This window comes from Convolutriloba macropyga, chromosome 4 (assembly GCF_964194025.1).
Source record: "Convolutriloba macropyga chromosome 4, txConMacr16.3, whole genome shotgun sequence".
Lineage (NCBI taxonomy): Eukaryota > Metazoa > Xenacoelomorpha > Acoela > Convolutidae > Convolutriloba > Convolutriloba macropyga.
Genome location: NC_134471.1, coordinates 31930785 through 31946506, shown reverse-complemented (window position 1 = coordinate 31946506; position 15722 = coordinate 31930785). Strand labels below are relative to the sequence as shown.

The following is a 15722-nucleotide window of genomic DNA, read 5'->3' as shown; positions in this document are numbered from 1 at the left end:
AATTCAAGAAAAAATTGCTTTCAAAAAAAGTTTGTTCAAATAACAATTGCTCACTCCACTTCAGATTTCAATCACAAAAAACACACTTCAAACTCACTTTTGAAGAGGTGAAAAATCACACTTCAAACTCACTTTTTACTCTCGTTTCCACAACCTGATGAGAATCACCTTTCTAATTTGGATTGATGTGAAACATTTGAAAAAAAAGGTGAACAGCAATTTACGAAAAAAAAGAGCACGAGTACAATCCAAATCTAATGGATTGTAATAAATAAGGAACGAGCGCGGCTATTAAAAACCGATTCCCAAACAATTCAAAAATTTGATTTCCTGAATAATTTGGAGAGCGATTGAGTTGTCGTAACTAGCAGAAGCAGAATCAAATTGACAAATTATTAACCTATCAAATACTCTTCTAAATAAACAGTAAAAAATAACTAAAAGCTATTTGTTTCTAAAATTTACTTCAGAAACTGTCAACGGCAAAAACTGGGAAAATGATCAGCAAACTTGCGGTATTTAGAACGCTCCCAAAATAATATTCCAAAGTGCAATTAGTTACACAGCCTTGAAAGTGATCTAAGAGTTTGTTGCGTCTCCACATAACTTTCCATTAAATACTTTTGTAAAAACATAAAAACTTCGACTAAAATTTCGAAATAACTTAAGTTACCAATTTTCTATTGCTACTTCTATTTGCTGCCCCCAAATACCCTTGGATTACAGTGGCAGGCACTCACTTGACCTTATCTCCTTGAATTCAAAAAGTCATTTTGAAAGTGAGGAAGTCATTTTTGAGAGTGAGGTAAGTCAAGTGAGACCGAAAACTTAATCACGCGAATGATCAAAAATCCTCTTACCTAAAAGGAAAAATGACGTCACGCATGCAATTTAGTTGAAATTGCTTGAATGAATGACAAATAGGATATTTGAAGTGTTTGAGATGTCACGGCATGTGAACAAAAAAGCAATAGAGAACGCGAACTTTTGTTCAAACTGTGTTCTCATTTAAAATTATCATTTCTAATTTAAAATTATAGTGAGAAACAATCACGCCGGAAAGCCACTTGCTTTTTCACTCCACTTCCTGCTTTGGCGTGATAAAAATAAATTACTACTCCAATTTGACTTCAATTATTATGAAAATGTTTGTAAAAAAATTTCAAAAAAAGACCGCTCCCCAATACTTTAAGTTCTTTGATATGTAAAAAAAACTGGGCATAAAATGGACAATAAATGGATTGTAAAGCCACTTAGAAAAAACCCAATCAAAATTTCAATTAATAGCAAAAACCGCAACAATCAAAGTCAAATTCCCGCATGTGAACAACACTGCCGGAAAATCAAAAACTCAAAACTCTATTACTCAAGAATTAGGGCATATACGTTTCGCAATACTTAGAGGCACACTGTTACCCTTTATTTAGTAAATGTTCATAAAATTTAAAGATCATTAAGCGAGTTCAGAAGTCATTTTTTGAGTGGGGTTGGTCACGCAATTGACCTAAAAGCAGAACAAATGACGTCACGCACACAAATTTTAACTGCAAAGCAGTAGAAATCACTGAAATTGAAAAAGTAAATTCCAAGAAGTCAGGTCGCAAGAATCATTGATGGAGACGGCGAATAAAAAAAACACGATGTCTCCAATAATAGAGAACGCGAAAATTTAATCAAGCACTGCGTTCTCATTCTAAAATTATAATGAAAATTATTCACACCGCAAAACCACTCGCTTTTGGCTCCATTTCCTGTGTCGCCGTGACTAAAATCACTACTCCAATTCGACTTCAAAGATCATGAAAATGTGTGAAAAGATCTTTAAAAAACAGACAGCGCCCCCAATATAATTCAAATACTTTGCGTTGTAAAAAAAGCAAGAAGGCCAATAATAGCCTCAGCTATCGCTTTGCGGCTGTTAACAGAGACATAGTAAAAAAAGAGTGACACCAAATCTATTTTCAGCGCACTTTTCATATTGGTCTTTTAGTATTATATTGCCACCAATTCAGTTCAACTGTTTGAAATTGCGAATGAGAGAAGTTTAGACCACACAAAACGCTGATCAGGCTTCGCCCAAAAATTTCACACAATAAAATAATGATCGAACTTAATTGTGTTTTAACATATTTAATTTATGTGTTAGGTTGGAACGACTCATTCGGAATTGTCGACTAGCCGCAGCATCATGTCTCCAGAACGCTTCCTGAACAAAACATTGTGCTCAAATTTAAAATTTGTCGTTACCTGTGATTTGAGATTACTCTGACAGCTGCGGGATGATTGGCGCAGTAGACCAGCAACAGCTGTCTGTATCTCGTGATGAAAGAGCAGTACTGTCGACCAAACTTCTGCTGTTCTCTCGAGTTCGAGGCCACTCTGCACGCCTCCGTCAACTCCTTCGTCAGAGATTTGACCAACTGGGTGATCTCGTGTAAGTTGCAACATAGGATGTCGTAATCCTTCGCTGACAGTCTGAAACAGTACGAGCGACCTCAATTACAACCCATAAAGGAGCAAGTAACTAATATAACGGTCTAACTGCTCTAAAACTACTGCTTATGGGTTAGCTTAGGTAGTAGCTACCGTAGGCTTAAGGAGGCAAGAAAAGGGGGCTCTAAGTATATGTTAGAACAGAATCTTCATCGCTCGAGTGCTGGGCACGAGTAGAGAACCAAATGGTACAAAAATGTTAAAATTGAAGTTAAGAGTACAATTTTGCAGATTAGGGAAAGAAAATTTTTTTTAAATATACAGGAGTTGAAATAAACCAAACTTCTCCCTCTCTGATAGAAAGCAGCCGATTATTTATAGCGGTTTGATTCAAGAAGTGAAAATCTGTTTTTTTGTCCTAAACTTAGTGTCCTATATATATAGGACATTAAGTTTGGGACAAAAAAAAATCATATTTTCACTTCCTTGACTTTCAAACTAAGCTCTCTGCCTCGAAGTTTTGGTGACCGATGAAATCGTACTCTGGGCTCTCTAAGTATGAAGGGTTGGTCCAAGCCTTGAAAAATGCCATTCAAACAAACATTTTTGCCTATTCAGCCTCCTCGGCGAGTTCACTTAGTACACTAAGTGAAGTAAATTTAGAGACTAATAAAGCTTTAACACAGCAAGATTTAACACTGATTTAACATATACTGCTTCTTTAGACAAAATTTCAGATTGATCAGAGGGGAATTGATAAGCAACACTTTCCGTTAGAAAAGAATCGCACTAAAAAGAGCAATAGGATCCAAATAATTGCTACAACGTTTATTCCAGAGACATTAATAACGTGAAGCCCTATAGCTGCTGTTGCGAATGAGGCCCAATTTGTAAACCCTTTGCTACTAGATTGACCAAAAGATGCAGCTTGACATCTGCTGCGGTTTTAGAAGTCTCAGACAAAATGCATCGAAACAATAGGAAATGCGGGAAAAAACGGATCAACTTTTCTTCTCCAATGGAGCTCAAGAATTGGAAGGAATCATCAATTGCAATTTGAACTTCTATCCTCAACTAAAAGTTCTAACTGAAATGGCTGTAACGATTATGTCAAACTCATTTAATACGACATCGGGTACCTCTCGAAGGAAGCCAGATTGATGTTTATGTCACTGGTTTTACCCAACGAAAACTTCAGTGCAGTTTCCTCCAGAATCTCCATTGCCGTCCAGTCCAGAACCGGGAATAAAAGTTTTAAGAGTATTTCAACCTTTAGCAACATAACTTTACCAAAACTAACATACCTGGCCGGTTGCCGGACAAAAGCCACCGTCAACGCCAAGAACCCACCTTGAGATTGAAAAACCAGAAATGAAAAATCAATTTGGCACAATAACAGTTTTGAAGTGTTACATTTTTATTTGACCTCGCAGTTGGACATACTCCTGTTCCTTAATGATGGGCTAGGATCAATCCAATAAGCATTAGAGATGGTAATCAGAACAAAGTAAGTTGCGGACATCTAACATTGGTCTTTTCGTTTCTATTTTTAATTTCATTTTTACGACTGCATTCATTTTAGATTGTTTTGGCGAGCAACTATTGCTTAAACGCATTTTGATCAGAATGAGTAAACTAGCAAAGAATAGCGTGAAGTCAAAAATTTTTAAGTAAAATGTCGAAAAACCGGCAACATAAGGTAACGTGAAAAAAGTTTTATTCAACGAAGTAAAAAAACATCGCCGGGCCAAAGGACCGGCGAGCGGTTTGCTTCGGTAGTACCCAGCTGGGGCTCAGCGCTCAAAAATGCTAGTGTTTGAGTAGAGTGGGCGTCGGTTAAGCGGAGTATGGTGGGAGGTCAAGCAATTGGGCGTGTAGGTTAGAGAGTGCTGAAGATGAGAGGGGGTCCTAACCGCCAGTTAGAGGGTGGACTGGGTTGGTTGAGAATCCCTTTATTGAGCATGGAAGCCCAAATCTGTTTAAGTCACTGGTTTCATCCAAAAAAATTCAGCTCAGTTTCTTCCAGAATCTCCATTGCCATCCAGAACAGGGAAAAATTGCTTCCAGCAAAAAAACAGATTTTAATCACTCATATCAGTATTTTAACCTTTAGAAACAAAATTTAACAAAAACCAACATATCTGGCAGGTTGCCGGACGAAAGCCTCCGTCCACGCCAAGAATCCATCTGGAGATTGAAAAACCAGAAATGAAAAACCAATTTGGCACAATAGCAGGTTTGAGGCTTCGGTAGTACCCAGCTGGAACTCAGCTCTCAAAAATGGCAGTGTTCGAGTGGAGTGGGGGTCGGTTAAGCGGAGTACGGTGGGAAGTCAAGCAATTAAGCGGGTAGGATAGAGGGCTAGAGATGGGGTCCTAACCGCCAGTTAGGGGAGGGTGGACTGGGGTGGTAAGTGGTGGGGATGATTGAGTGCAGGGTGAGACTTCCTCAAACTATCAAGATGAAGAAGCACCCTTCAAACCATGAACTTGTCTCCTCGAATAATTTGGTTGAGTTGCATTTTCAAGAGACTGGTTAGGCGTACGGCCCTAAGCGAACTTAATGCCCTCCGAGCGTTAAATACTTATTCCGTTTTTGAGAATGGAAGGTCAAATGTGTTTACGTCACTGGTTTTACCATTGCCGTGCAGTTTCTTCCAGAATCTCCACTGCCGTCCGGAACAGGGAAAAGTTCGCTTCAAGCAAAAAAACTGAGATTTTAATCGCTCATTAGAGTATTTAAACCTTTAGCAATATAACTTTACCAAAACAACATATCTGGCAGGTTTCCGGACGAAAGCCGCCGTCCACGCCAAGAATCCATTTTGAGATTGAAAAACCAGAAATGAAAAATCAATTTGGCACAATAACAGTTTTAAGTGTGACATTTTTAGATCACTTCGCAGTTGGACATACTCTTGTTCCTTAATGATGGGCTAGTATCAATCCAATAAGCATTAGAGATGGTAATCAGAACAAAGTTTAAGTTGCGGGCATCTAATATTGGGCTTTTCGTTTCTATTTTTAATTTCGTTTTTACGACTGCATTCATTTTAGATTGCTTTGGCGAGCAACTACTGCTTAAACGCACTTTGATCAGAATAAGTAAACTAGAAGAGAATAGCGCAGAGAAGTAAAAAAAACTTCAAACAAATAGGTTGAAAAAACAAATTATAAGCGAAAAAAATTTTATTCAACGAAATAAAAAAAATCGCCGGGCTAAAGGACCGGCGGGCGGTTTGCTTCGGTAGTACCCAGCTGGGGCTCAGCGCTCAAAAATGCTAGTGTTTGAGTAGAGTGGGCGTCGGTTAAGCGGAGTATGGTGGGAGGTCAAGCAATTGGGCGTGTAGGTTAGAGAGTGCTGAAGATGAGAGGGGGTCCTAACCGCCAGTTAGAGGGTGGACTGGGTTGGTTGAGAATCCCTTTATTGAGCATGGAAGCCCAAATCTGTTTAAGTCACTGGTTTCATCCAAAAAAATTCAGCTCAGTTTCTTCCAGAATCTCCATTGCCATCCAGAACAGGGAAAAATTGCTTCCAGCAAAAAAACAGATTTTAATCACTCATATCAGTATTTTAACCTTTAGAAACAAAATTTAACAAAAACCAACATATCTGGCAGGTTGCCGGACGAAAGCCTCCGTCCACGCCAAGAATCCATCTGGAGATTGAAAAACCAGAAATGAAAAACCAATTTGGCACAATAGCAGGTTTGAGGCTTCGGTAGTACCCAGCTGGAACTCAGCTCTCAAAAATGGCAGTGTTCGAGTGGAGTGGGGGTCGGTTAAGCGGAGTACGGTGGGAAGTCAAGCAATTAAGCGGGTAGGATAGAGGGCTAGAGATGGGGTCCTAACCGCCAGTTAGGGGAGGGTGGACTGGGGTGGTAAGTGGTGGGGATGATTGAGTGCAGGGTGAGACTTCCTCAAACTATCAAGATGAAGAAGCACCCTTCAAACCATGAACTTGTCTCCTCGAATAATTTGGTTGAGTTGCATTTTCAAGAGACTGGTTAGGCGTACGGCCCTAAGCGAACTTAATGCCCTCCGAGCGTTAAATACTTATTCCGTTTTTGAGAATGGAAGGTCAAATGTGTTTACGTCACTGGTTTTACCATTGCCGTGCAGTTTCTTCCAGAATCTCCACTGCCGTCCGGAACAGGGAAAAGTTCGCTTCAAGCAAAAAAACTGAGATTTTAATCGCTCATTAGAGTATTTAAACCTTTAGCAATATAACTTTACCAAAACAACATATCTGGCAGGTTTCCGGACGAAAGCCGCCGTCCACGCCAAGAATCCATTTTGAGATTGAAAAACCAGAAATGAAAAATCAATTTGGCACAATAACAGTTTTAAGTGTGACATTTTTAGATCACTTCGCAGTTGGACATACTCTTGTTCCTTAATGATGGGCTAGTATCAATCCAATAAGCATTAGAGATGGTAATCAGAACAAAGTTTAAGTTGCGGGCATCTAATATTGGGCTTTTCGTTTCTATTTTTAATTTCGTTTTTACGACTGCATTCATTTTAGATTGCTTTGGCGAGCAACTACTGCTTAAACGCACTTTGATCAGAATAAGTAAACTAGAAGAGAATAGCGCAGAGAAGTAAAAAAAACTTCAAACAAATAGGTTGAAAAAACAAATTATAAGCGAAAAAAATTTTATTCAACGAAATAAAAAAAATCGCCGGGCTAAAGGACCGGCGGGCGGTTTGCTTCGGTAGTACCCAGCTGGGGCTCAGCGATCAAAAAGGCTCGTGTTCGAGTGGGGTGGGGATCGGTTAAGCGGAGTACGGCGGGAAGACAAGCAATTGGGCGGGTAGGATAGAGAGGGCTGGAGATGAGAGGGGTCCTAACCGCCAGTTAGAGGAGGGTGGACTGGGGTAGTGAGTGGTGGGGGTGATTGAGTGGTGGTGAGAATTCGTGAAACTATCAAGATGAAGAAGCACCCTTCAAACCAAAGTTTTGGTTGAGTTGCATTTTCAAGAGACTGGTTAGGCGCACGGTCCTAAGCGAACTTAATGCCCTCCGAGCGTTAAACACTTATCCCGTTTTTGAGAATGGAAGGTCAAATGTGTCAGCCGAAAAATTGGTCGAACAAAAAATTGCATTAAAAAAGACCACATGACTAATATAATTGCTAAGCGTCGTTTGAGAGCAATTGAACATACGAAGACAAGTCCTGAATTAAAATCCAATGAACTGAAAAAAAAGGAAAACAAAATCAACCTCCTTAAAAAGTATCTGCAGATAACAAACAAATGGTATACCAAGACTAAAGTAAACACTACAAAAAATGCAAAAACAATTCGGTTAATTTCTCCTTGAAAATAGTAGAGTTTTCGAAATGATTGCGATAAGCGACGTTAACTTCAGACGACCTTCACACTATAGGAGTTTCGAAAACAAACACAAAAAGGGTGGAAAACATCTGAGTTAAAACTTTCAAAGCGTCCAGAGACGAAACTTGACTTTTACAAAAGCCACTGGAAATCATTTGCATGAAAGCCAATGAAAACTGGCATCCTCTAGATCTATTGCAATATCCACTAATATAAAGCACATATTACCTTTAACGAAAACAATTGGGGGACAACGTAAGCAAAGTAGAAACAAATTCAGGCAACAATCAACACAGCAAAAACTTCGAAAAATGTCAATGCCATTAAAATTATTAGCAATAAACTGAAACAAAAAAAACGGACGCTATTACACTTCATTAATGAACAGAAGAGACCTATTGTCAAAGAGCCTCGGCAAACAGAAAAATAATTATAAAAACGGGCAAACTAAAAATATATATTTGCTAAAAACTCGAAGTCAAAGTCGAAACCTATTAAGATTCAAAAAACTGTTTAAAAAACTTTTATAAAAATCATTTGAGTGCAGCATTTGAGATGGTCTCGTTCTTTCAGACACCTCTGAAAGAACGAGAATACCTGAAAATAAAAACAAAAACTACCGATTCCACATTATCCAAAAAAAATCACTTGTAATTTTCGAAAGTCGTGTAAAGTAGTCGAAACCTCCAGCTTCGAACTAAAAAGCATTAGATCAGACACAAATATGCCCAGCAACAGATCCAATGAGACCAATCAAGGTTATTGAGTGGCAGAACGACAAAAAACTACTAAAAATTGACATCCAAAAAAAATTTTTTAAAAAGCAAGTGTTTTCCAAGTCGCAAAAACGGTTTAAAATGGAAAATTTTCAATTGATCAAAATTCGACTCAAAAGAGAGCCACTTGGAGCTGACCACTAAGAAAATAAGCGACAGGAACAATAAACTGAACTTAAAAAAGGACACCCAAATAATTGCCCAAAACAAAGACAAAAACTTACAAAGACAAAAATTTTGAAAAATCACATTATGATGTCAAATAGCGTCAAAGTCTTGAAAACCATCAGTTGCCTCTTGGGGGTTTAAACAACTGCCAGACGCATTAAAAGAACACACGTATGACCTTTTAAGAGAGTCGTACCAAAAAAAAAACAAAACAGGGAAAACAGAAGGCAATTTGCAGCACGTGGAGAATTTGCTCTCAAAGACCGAAAAAAAACACGTTTTAACAGTAAAAAACATCGTTTTATTGAAAGACGATTAAAAAATCTTCATCACACAAATATTGAAACAGGATCTTATACAAAAAGAAATTCCTCTGGAAAGAAATATGGGGACTTTAAAACATTAAGTTATTTTTACATTTGATAGGTCACGGAACCTTTGGATTTGAATTAGAAACTAATTATAAACTAAAAGTTCGGATTTAATCATAAACTAAAGGTTTTTAGATATCTGACTAGACTGGTAAAATATAACACAAGGGTTCGGTAGTACCCCGCTGGGGCTCAGCGCTCAAAATGCTAGAGTTCGAGTGGAGTGGGGGTCGGTTAAGCTGAGTACGGTGGGAAGTCAAGCAATTGGGCGGGTAGGAAATAGAGAGGGCTGAAGATCAGATTGGGTCCTAACCGCCAGTTAGAGGAGGTTGAACTGGACTGGTGGGGGTGAATGAGTGCAGGGTGAGACTTCGTCAAACTATCAAGATGAAGAAGCACCCTTCAAACCATGAACATGTCTCCTCAAATGTTTTGTTTGAGTTGCATTTTCAAGATACTGGAAAAACGTACGGTCCTAAGTGAACTTAACGCCCTCCGAGCGTTACAAACTTATCCCTTAAATGAGAATGGAAGGTCAAATATGTTTACGTCATTGGTTTTATCTAACGAAAATTCACTGCAATTTCCCCCATAATTTCCATTGCCGTCCAGAACAGGAAATAAAAGTTTGCTTCAAGCAAAAAAAACAGATTTTAATCACTCATATGAGTATTTCAACCTCTAGAAACAAAAGTTTTAACCAAAACCAACATACCTGGTAGGTTGCCGGACAAAAGCCGCCCTCCACGCCAAGAACTCACCTTGAGATTGAAAAACTAGAAATGAAAATTCATTTTGGCACAAAAAAAGGTTTTGATGAGTGACATTTTTAGATCACTTCGCAGTTGGACATACTACTGTTCCTTAATGATGGGCTAAAATCAATCCAATAAGCATTAGAGATGGTAATGAGAACAAAGTTTAAGTTGCGAGTATCCAACATTGGGCTTTTCGTTTCTAATTTTGACTTCATTTTTATGACTGCATTCACTTTAGATTGCTTTGTCGAGCATCTGCTGCTTACACGCACATTGATCAGAATGAGTAAACTAGAAAAGAATAGCGTAGAGAAGTCAAAAAACTTCACACAAAAAGGTCGAAAAAACGAGATAAGGTAACGCGAAAAAATTTTTATTCAACGAAGTAAAAAAAAACATCGTCGGGCTAAAGGACCGGCGAGAAGTTTGCTTCGGTAGTACCAAGTCGGGGTTTAGCCCCCCGAAATTCTAGCGTTCGAGTGGAGTGGGGGTGTTCTAAGCAGAGTACGGTGGGATGTCAAGCGATTGGGCGGGTAGGATAAGGAGAGCTGGAGATAAGAGGGGGTCCTAACCACCAGTTAGAGGAGGGTGGACTGGGGCAGTGAGTGGTGGGGGTGATTGAGTGGTGGTCAGAATTCGCAAAAATATCAAGACGAATAAACACCCCTCAAACCATAAACTTGGCTCCTCAAAAGTTTTGGTTGAATTGCATTTTCAAGAGACTGGTTAGGCGTAAGGCCCTAAGTGAACTTAACGCCCTCCGAGCGTTAAACTTATCCCTTTATTGAGAATGGAAGGTCAAATATGTTTACGTCATTGGTTTTATCGAACGAAAATTCACTGCAGTTTCTTCCAGAATCTCCATTGCCGTCCAGAACAGGAAATAAAAGTTTGCTTCAAGCAAAAAAAACAGATTTTAATCACTCATGAGTATTTCAACCTCTAGAAACAAACGTTTTTACCAAAACCAACCTACCTGGTAGGTTGCCGGACAAAAGCCGCCGTCAAAGCCGAGAACCCACCTTGAGATTGAAAAACCAGAAATGAAAAATCAATTTGGCACAATAACTGTTTTGAAGTGTTACATTTTTATTTGACTTCGCAGTTGGACATACTCCTGGTCCTTAATGATGGGCTAGTATCAATCCAATAAGCATTAGAGATGGTAATCAGAACAAAGATTAAGTTGCGGGCATCTAATATTGGGCTTATCGTTACTATTTTTAATTTCATTTTTACGACTGCATTCATTTTGGATTACTTTGGTGACCAGCTGCTGCTTAAACGCACTTTGATCAGAATGAGTAAACTAGAAGAGAATAGCGCAGAGGAGTAAAAAAAACTTCACACAAATAGGTTGAAAAAACAAAACATAAGCGAAAAAAAATTTTATTCAACGAAATAAAAAAAATCGCCGGGCTAAAGGACCGGCGGGCGGTTTGCTTCGGTAGTACCAAGCCGGGGCTCGGCGCCCAGAAATTCTAGCGTTCGAGTGGAGTGGATGCGGTCTAAGCAGAGTACGGTGGGAAGTCAAGCGATTGGGCGAGTAGGATGAGGGCTGGAGATGAGAGGGGTTCCTAACTGCCAGTTAGAGGAGGGTGGACTGGGGCAGTGAGTGGTGGGGGTGATTGAGTGGTGGTGAGAGTTCGTCAAACTATCAAGATGAAGAAACAATCCTCAAACCATGAACTTATCCTCAAAAGTTTTGGTTGCATTGCATTTTCAAGAGACTGGTTAGGCGTAAGGCCCAAAGTGAACTTAACGCCCTCCGAGCTTTACAAACTTATCCCTTTATTGATAATGAAAGGTCAAATATGTTTACGTCATTGGTTTTATCGAACGAAAATTCACTGCAGTTTCTTCCAGAATCTGCATTGCCGTCCAGAAAAGGGAAGAGTTCGCTTCAAGCAAAAAAAACAGATTTTAATCGCTCATATGAGTATTTCAACTTTTAGAAACAAAAGTTTTTACCACAACCAACATACCTGGCAGGTTGCCGGACGAAAGCCGCCGTCCACGCCAAAAACCCATCTTGAGATTAAAAAACCAGAAATGAAAATTCATTTTGGCACAAAACCAGTTTTGAAGTTTGACATTTTTAGTTCACTTCGCAGTTGGACATACTCCTGATCCTTAATGATGGGCTAGTATCAATCCAATAAGCATTAGAGATGGTAATCAGAACAAAGTTTAAGTTGCGGGCATCTAATATTGGGCTTATCGTTACTATTTTTAATTTTATTTTTACGACTGCATTCATTTTGGATTACTTTGGCGACCAACTGCTGCTTAAACGCACTTTGATCAGAATGAGTAAACTAGAAGAGAATAGCGCAGAGAAGTAAAAAAAAACTTCACACAAAAAGGTCGAAAAAACAAAAAAATAGGGTTTAACGCGAAAAAAATTTTATTCAACGAATTAAAAAAACATTGCCGGGCTAAAGGACCGGCGAGCGGTTTGCTTCGGTAGTACCAAGCCGGGGCTCAGCGCCCCGAAATTCTAGCGTTCGAGTGGAGTGGGGGTGTTCTAAGCAGAATACGGTGGGAAGTCAAGCGATTGGGCGGGTAGGATGAGGGCTGGAGATGAGAGGGGGTCCTAACCGCCAGTAAGAGGATGAACTGGGGTAGTGAGTGGTGGGGGTGATTGAGTGGTGGTGAGAGTTCGTCAAACTATCAAGATGAAGAAACCATCCTCAAACCATGAACTTATCCTCAAAAGTTTTGGTTGCATTGCATTTTCAAGAGACTGGTTAGGCGTAAGGCCCAAAGTGAACTTAACGCCCTCCGAGCTTTACAAACTTATCCCTTTATTGATAATGGAAGGTCAAATATGTTTACGTCATTGGTTTTATCGAACGAAAACTCACTGCAGTTTGTTCCAGAGTCTCCATTGCCGTCCACCAGAACAGGGAACAAAAGATTGCTTCAAGAACAAAAAAACAGATTTTAATCCCTCATATGAGTATTTAAACCTCTAGAAACAAAAGTTTCTACCAAAAGCCAACATACCGGGTAGGTTGCCGGACAAAAGCCGCCGTCCACGCCGAGAACCCACCTTGAGGTTGAAAAACCAGAAATGAAAATTCATTTCGGCACAAAAAGTTTTGAAGTGACATTTTTAGTTCACTTCGCAGTTGGATATACTCCTGTTCCTTAATGACAGGTTAGTATCAATCCAATAAGCATTAGAGATGGTAATCAGAACAAAGTTTAAGTTGCGTGCATCTAATATTGGGCTTTTCGTTTCTAATTTTAATTTCGTTTTTACGACTGCATTCATTTTAGATTGCTTTGGCGAGCAACTACTACTTAAACGCACTTTGATCAGAATGAGTAAACTAGCAGAGAATAGCGTGAAGTCCAAAATTTTCACCGGCAAAATAAAGAAACGCGAAAAAAGTTTTATTCAACGAATTAAAAAAAACATCGCCGGGCCAAAGGACCGGCGAAAGGTTTGCTTCCGTAGTACTCAGCTGGGGCTCGGCGCTCAAAAAAGCTAGTGTTCGAGTGGAGTGGGGGTCGGTTAAGCGGAGTACGGTGGGAAGTCAAGCAATTGGGCGGGTAGGATAGAAAGGGCTGGAGATGAAATGGGGTCCTAACCGCCAGTTAGAGGAGGGTGGACTGGAGTGGTGAGTGCGGGGTGAGTTTTCGCCAAATTATCAAGAAGCACCCTTCAAACCATGAACTTGTCTCCTCGAATAATTTGGTTGAGTTGCATTTTCAAGAGACTGGTTAGGCGTACGGCCCTAAGTGAACTTAATGCCCTCCGAGCGTTAAACACTTATCCCGTTTTTGAGAATGGAAGGTCAAATGTGTCAGCCGAAAAATTGGTCGAACAAAAAACTGCATTAAAAAAGACCACATGACTAATATAATTGCTAAGCCTCGTTTGAGAGCAATTGAACATACAAAGACAAGTCTTGAATTAAAATCCAATGAACTGAATACAAAAGGAAAACAAAATCAACCTCCTTAAAAAGTATCCTCAGATAACAAACAAATGGTATACCAAGAATAAAGTAAACACTACAAAAAATGCAAAAACAATTCGGTTAATTTCTCCTTGAAAATATAAGAGTTTTCGAAATGATTGTGATTAGCGACGTGAACCTCAAAAGACCTTCACACTATAGGAGTTTCGAAAACAAACCCGAATCATTAGCAATGAACTGAAACAAAAAAACGGATGCAATTATACATAATTAATGAACAGAGAAGACCTATTGTTAAAGAGCCTCGGCAAACAGACAAAAAACAATTATTAAAACGGGCAAACTAAAAAAAATATATTTGCTAAAAGTCAAAGTCGAAACATTTTTAAGATTCAAAACAAAAAAACAAAAACTACCGATTTCACATCGTTCAGAAAAATTACTTGTAATTTTCGAAAGTGTGAATGTAGTCGAAACCTCCAGCTCCGAACTAAAAAGCATTGGATAAGACCCAAATATGCCCAACAAAAGATCCAATGAGACCAATCAAAGATATTGTGTGGGTGGCAGAACGACAATAAACTACTAAAATGGACAACATCCAAAAAAAATTTTTTGATAGCAAGTGTTTTCAAGTCGCAAAAACGGTTTAAAATGAAAATTTTTTAATTGATCAAAATTGGACTCAAAAGAGAGCCACTTGGAGCTAACCACTAAGAAAATAAGCGACAGAACAATAAACTGAACTAAAGAATAAGGACACCCAAATAATTGCCCAAAACAAGTAGTGTCAAAGTCTCTAAAAGTGTTAAATTTCAATTTAAATCAGTAATGTATTCTAAATATGCCTCAATAAAGAGCCACTGAGTCTATCATTGATGAGACTAAATGAAAAAACAAGAACTACAAAGACAAATTTAAAAAATCACATATGATGTCAAATAGCGTCAAAGTCTTGAAAACCATCAGTTGCCTCTTGAGGGTTTAAACAACTGCAGGACGCATTAATAGAACACACGTATGACCTTTTAAGAGTCGTACAGAAAAAAAGCAAAGCAGGGAAAACAGAAGGCAAATTGCAGCACGCGGAAAATTTGCTCTCAAAGACCGATATAAACACTGTTTTTTCACTTCACTTTAGAAGCAGCGAGAAATAATTTAAGGCTTTAAAATTACTCGTTTAAAAGACGATTAACAAATCTTCATCACACAAATATTGACACAGGATCCTATACAACAAAAAAATTCCACTGGAAAAAAATATGGCGACTTTAAAACATTAAAAGTTATTTTTACATTTGATAGGTCACGGAACCTTTAAGTTTGGATGTCAATTATAAACTAAATGTTTGTAGATATCTGACTAGACTGGTAAAATTTAACACAAGGGTTATAATTTTAAATTAACCGTTCCGAAAACAACATTAGTGCCAGCAAGTGCTGATGAGGGATAGTCTTCAATGAGACAATCCGCAAGGTTTTTTTTTAAATTGAACGATGACGTAATAGTCCATGAAAGCGTTCCACTCTAAAGAGAAAACTTTCCACACCATATAGAACCCATATAGTTTGAGGGGTTATAGAACCCATATAGTTTGAGGGGTTATAATATCTGGGTTTGTCATAACATCTTTATATAGCCGGTAGATTGCCGGCGAAATGCGGCTGTTGGCCGCACTGACCAACGTTGGGATTGAAACAGTAAGAGAAAAATGGAGAAAAAATTGACTACAGCCGAAAAATTTTTCTAAGTAACAAAACGTGTTCTCATTTGGTCCAAAGTTTCATAAGATTCGATAGCAATCGTGAAATCAGACTCTAAATTGTGGGTCATTAAGCTTAATACTAATAACAAATAACAGTGCAGTCTCAAGAACATTGATAATTTAATGCACTAAACAACGTCTTAGTGCCCAGACCTTATTGGTCTATCCAGATTCCTTTG

General features: G+C 38.7%; 2 protein-coding genes across 8 annotated transcripts in view; one reads left to right on the top strand and one right to left on the bottom strand.

Annotated features, from left to right (window-relative positions):
• Window positions 1–15722, top strand: part of LOC142337623 (ubiquitin-conjugating enzyme E2-17 kDa-like) — a 461614-nt gene that overhangs the window by 288298 nt on the left and 157594 nt on the right. The window lies entirely within an intron of this gene.
• The window catches only part of LOC142337619 (rho guanine nucleotide exchange factor 7-like), a 111922-nt gene that overhangs the window by 85825 nt on the left and 10375 nt on the right, over window positions 1–15722 (bottom strand). For all 7 annotated transcript variants that reach the window (XM_075386974.1, XM_075386975.1, XM_075386976.1 and 4 more), the window contains exon 5: window positions 2248–2475. In XM_075386974.1, coding sequence (XP_075243089.1) covers window positions 2248–2475 — 228 coding nt within the window. The remainder of the gene's footprint in view (window positions 1–2247; window positions 2476–15722) is intronic.